Genomic DNA, 1,506 nt, shown 5'->3' with positions numbered 1-1,506 from the left:
TATTTTTAATCAATCTTCCCAAAGTTGATGACATTCCGTTTTTAATTTCAGGTGTGGCAGAGTTCAGTGAAATCTCTCAGCCTGTTTCTGAACAAACATTAAAGCTCGGAGAATCTGCAACCATTGAATGCTACATAAAAAGTTCAATGAATAAAAGAGTGTGGTACAAACTGAGTACAGGCAGAAGACTACTGCTCGTTGCATTCTTCAATACCAAATACAAACGGGTTGAGATTTCCTCTGAATTTGATCAGCGTTATTCAGTCAAATTTGACAACAACAGTAGTCATTTGGGAATATCAAGAGCATCACAGGAAGATGTTGGAACCTACTTTTGTGGAGTTATGTACCTAAACGATATTCGGTTTGGATCAGGAACATCTTGGATTCTGAAAGGTAGTAGTTTTATCTTGTTTAATGATTTGATATTTGTTGAGCTTGAACTTGACATGTGAATGAGAAGGAGACAGGTGGAATAGTGAAGCTGCAAGGTGTAGAGGTGTTGAAGTACCTGTGGTCCTCCATCCGAAGCAACAAGCAGAGCAAATGAAAGGTGAAAAAGGGAGGGTGAAGTGGATGGGAAACAAGTGTCCGTACTGATAATCTCTGAAGGAAAGCTGCAAGAGAAACATGACGTCTGTTGCATCAAAGCAAAAAGGCCCTGGGCTCAATCCCTGGTTTGGACCTGGGGTCTCCCTTTGTGTAGTTTGCATGTTCTTCTTGTGGGTTTTCCAGTTTTCTCCCACAATCTAAAAGCATGCATGTTAGGAAGCCTTCAGGTCTAGGTGTCCACTACAACAAAGAAAAAAAACCTTTTGTCATTCAAAACTGTACAGTACACCAGGCAAAATTGAACGAAATCTCGTTTCATTTCTCCACATCAGTGTAGGAGTGCATCATTTACATGAATTTTATAGACTTTGGTGTTTGGTGTGGCTGTGTGTGCGTTTTCTATTGTGGTCACTTCATTAGTGACCTTAGTTCAGCAGTCTAATAGCTCATGGGATGAAACTGTTATATCCTCCCTCCAGAAAATTTGGAATAAAAGATATGCCATTTCCTGCATTTTGATATATTTCAACATGTTGTTAAAACGTCTATGTTTACCTACATCTGTAAACATTTGACTAAATTGATTAGAAACAGGTCTCTCTTGTAAATGAGTCTTCAAGGCTCAATGAGACTAACAAGCTGTTTAAATAAAGGTTGAATTGAAATGACTATTTTAGAGAGCAAGAAGAGAAGCCTTTGAATAGAGCTGCTCCAATTCTGTCAAACATCCCCCCCCCCCCACACACACACACACACACACCACTGTCCAACCCGAACTCTTCTCAGCTGAATTCAGTTGTTGCTCCGGCTGCCAGTCTCAATTACCACTGCCTTCAGGTGCTTCAATTCTCTGTTGTCCAGCTAAGGACAATCAATCCATCCATCCATCCATCATCCATCCATCCGTTCATTTATTTTAGATAATAAATTGGACTGTCTTTTCGACATTTTGAT

General features: G+C 39.8%; 1 protein-coding gene across 1 annotated transcript in view; it reads left to right on the top strand.

Annotated features, from left to right (window-relative positions):
• nitr6b (novel immune-type receptor 6b) overlaps positions 1 to 1,506 on the top strand; it is an 11,570-nt gene that overhangs the window by 150 nt on the left and 9,914 nt on the right. Inside the window, exon 2 of the mRNA XM_037681745.1 lies at positions 52 to 399. Coding sequence (XP_037537673.1) covers positions 52 to 399 — 348 coding nt within the window. The remainder of the gene's footprint in view (positions 1 to 51; positions 400 to 1,506) is intronic.

The sequence above is a fragment of the Nematolebias whitei genome, chromosome 1 (genome assembly GCF_014905685.2).
Source record: "Nematolebias whitei isolate Nwh7 chromosome 1, NemWhi1, whole genome shotgun sequence".
Taxonomy (NCBI): domain Eukaryota; kingdom Metazoa; phylum Chordata; class Actinopteri; order Cyprinodontiformes; family Rivulidae; genus Nematolebias; species Nematolebias whitei.
The sequence above is the reverse complement of the archived record's forward strand: the minus strand, read 5'-3'. Positions and strand labels throughout refer to the sequence as shown.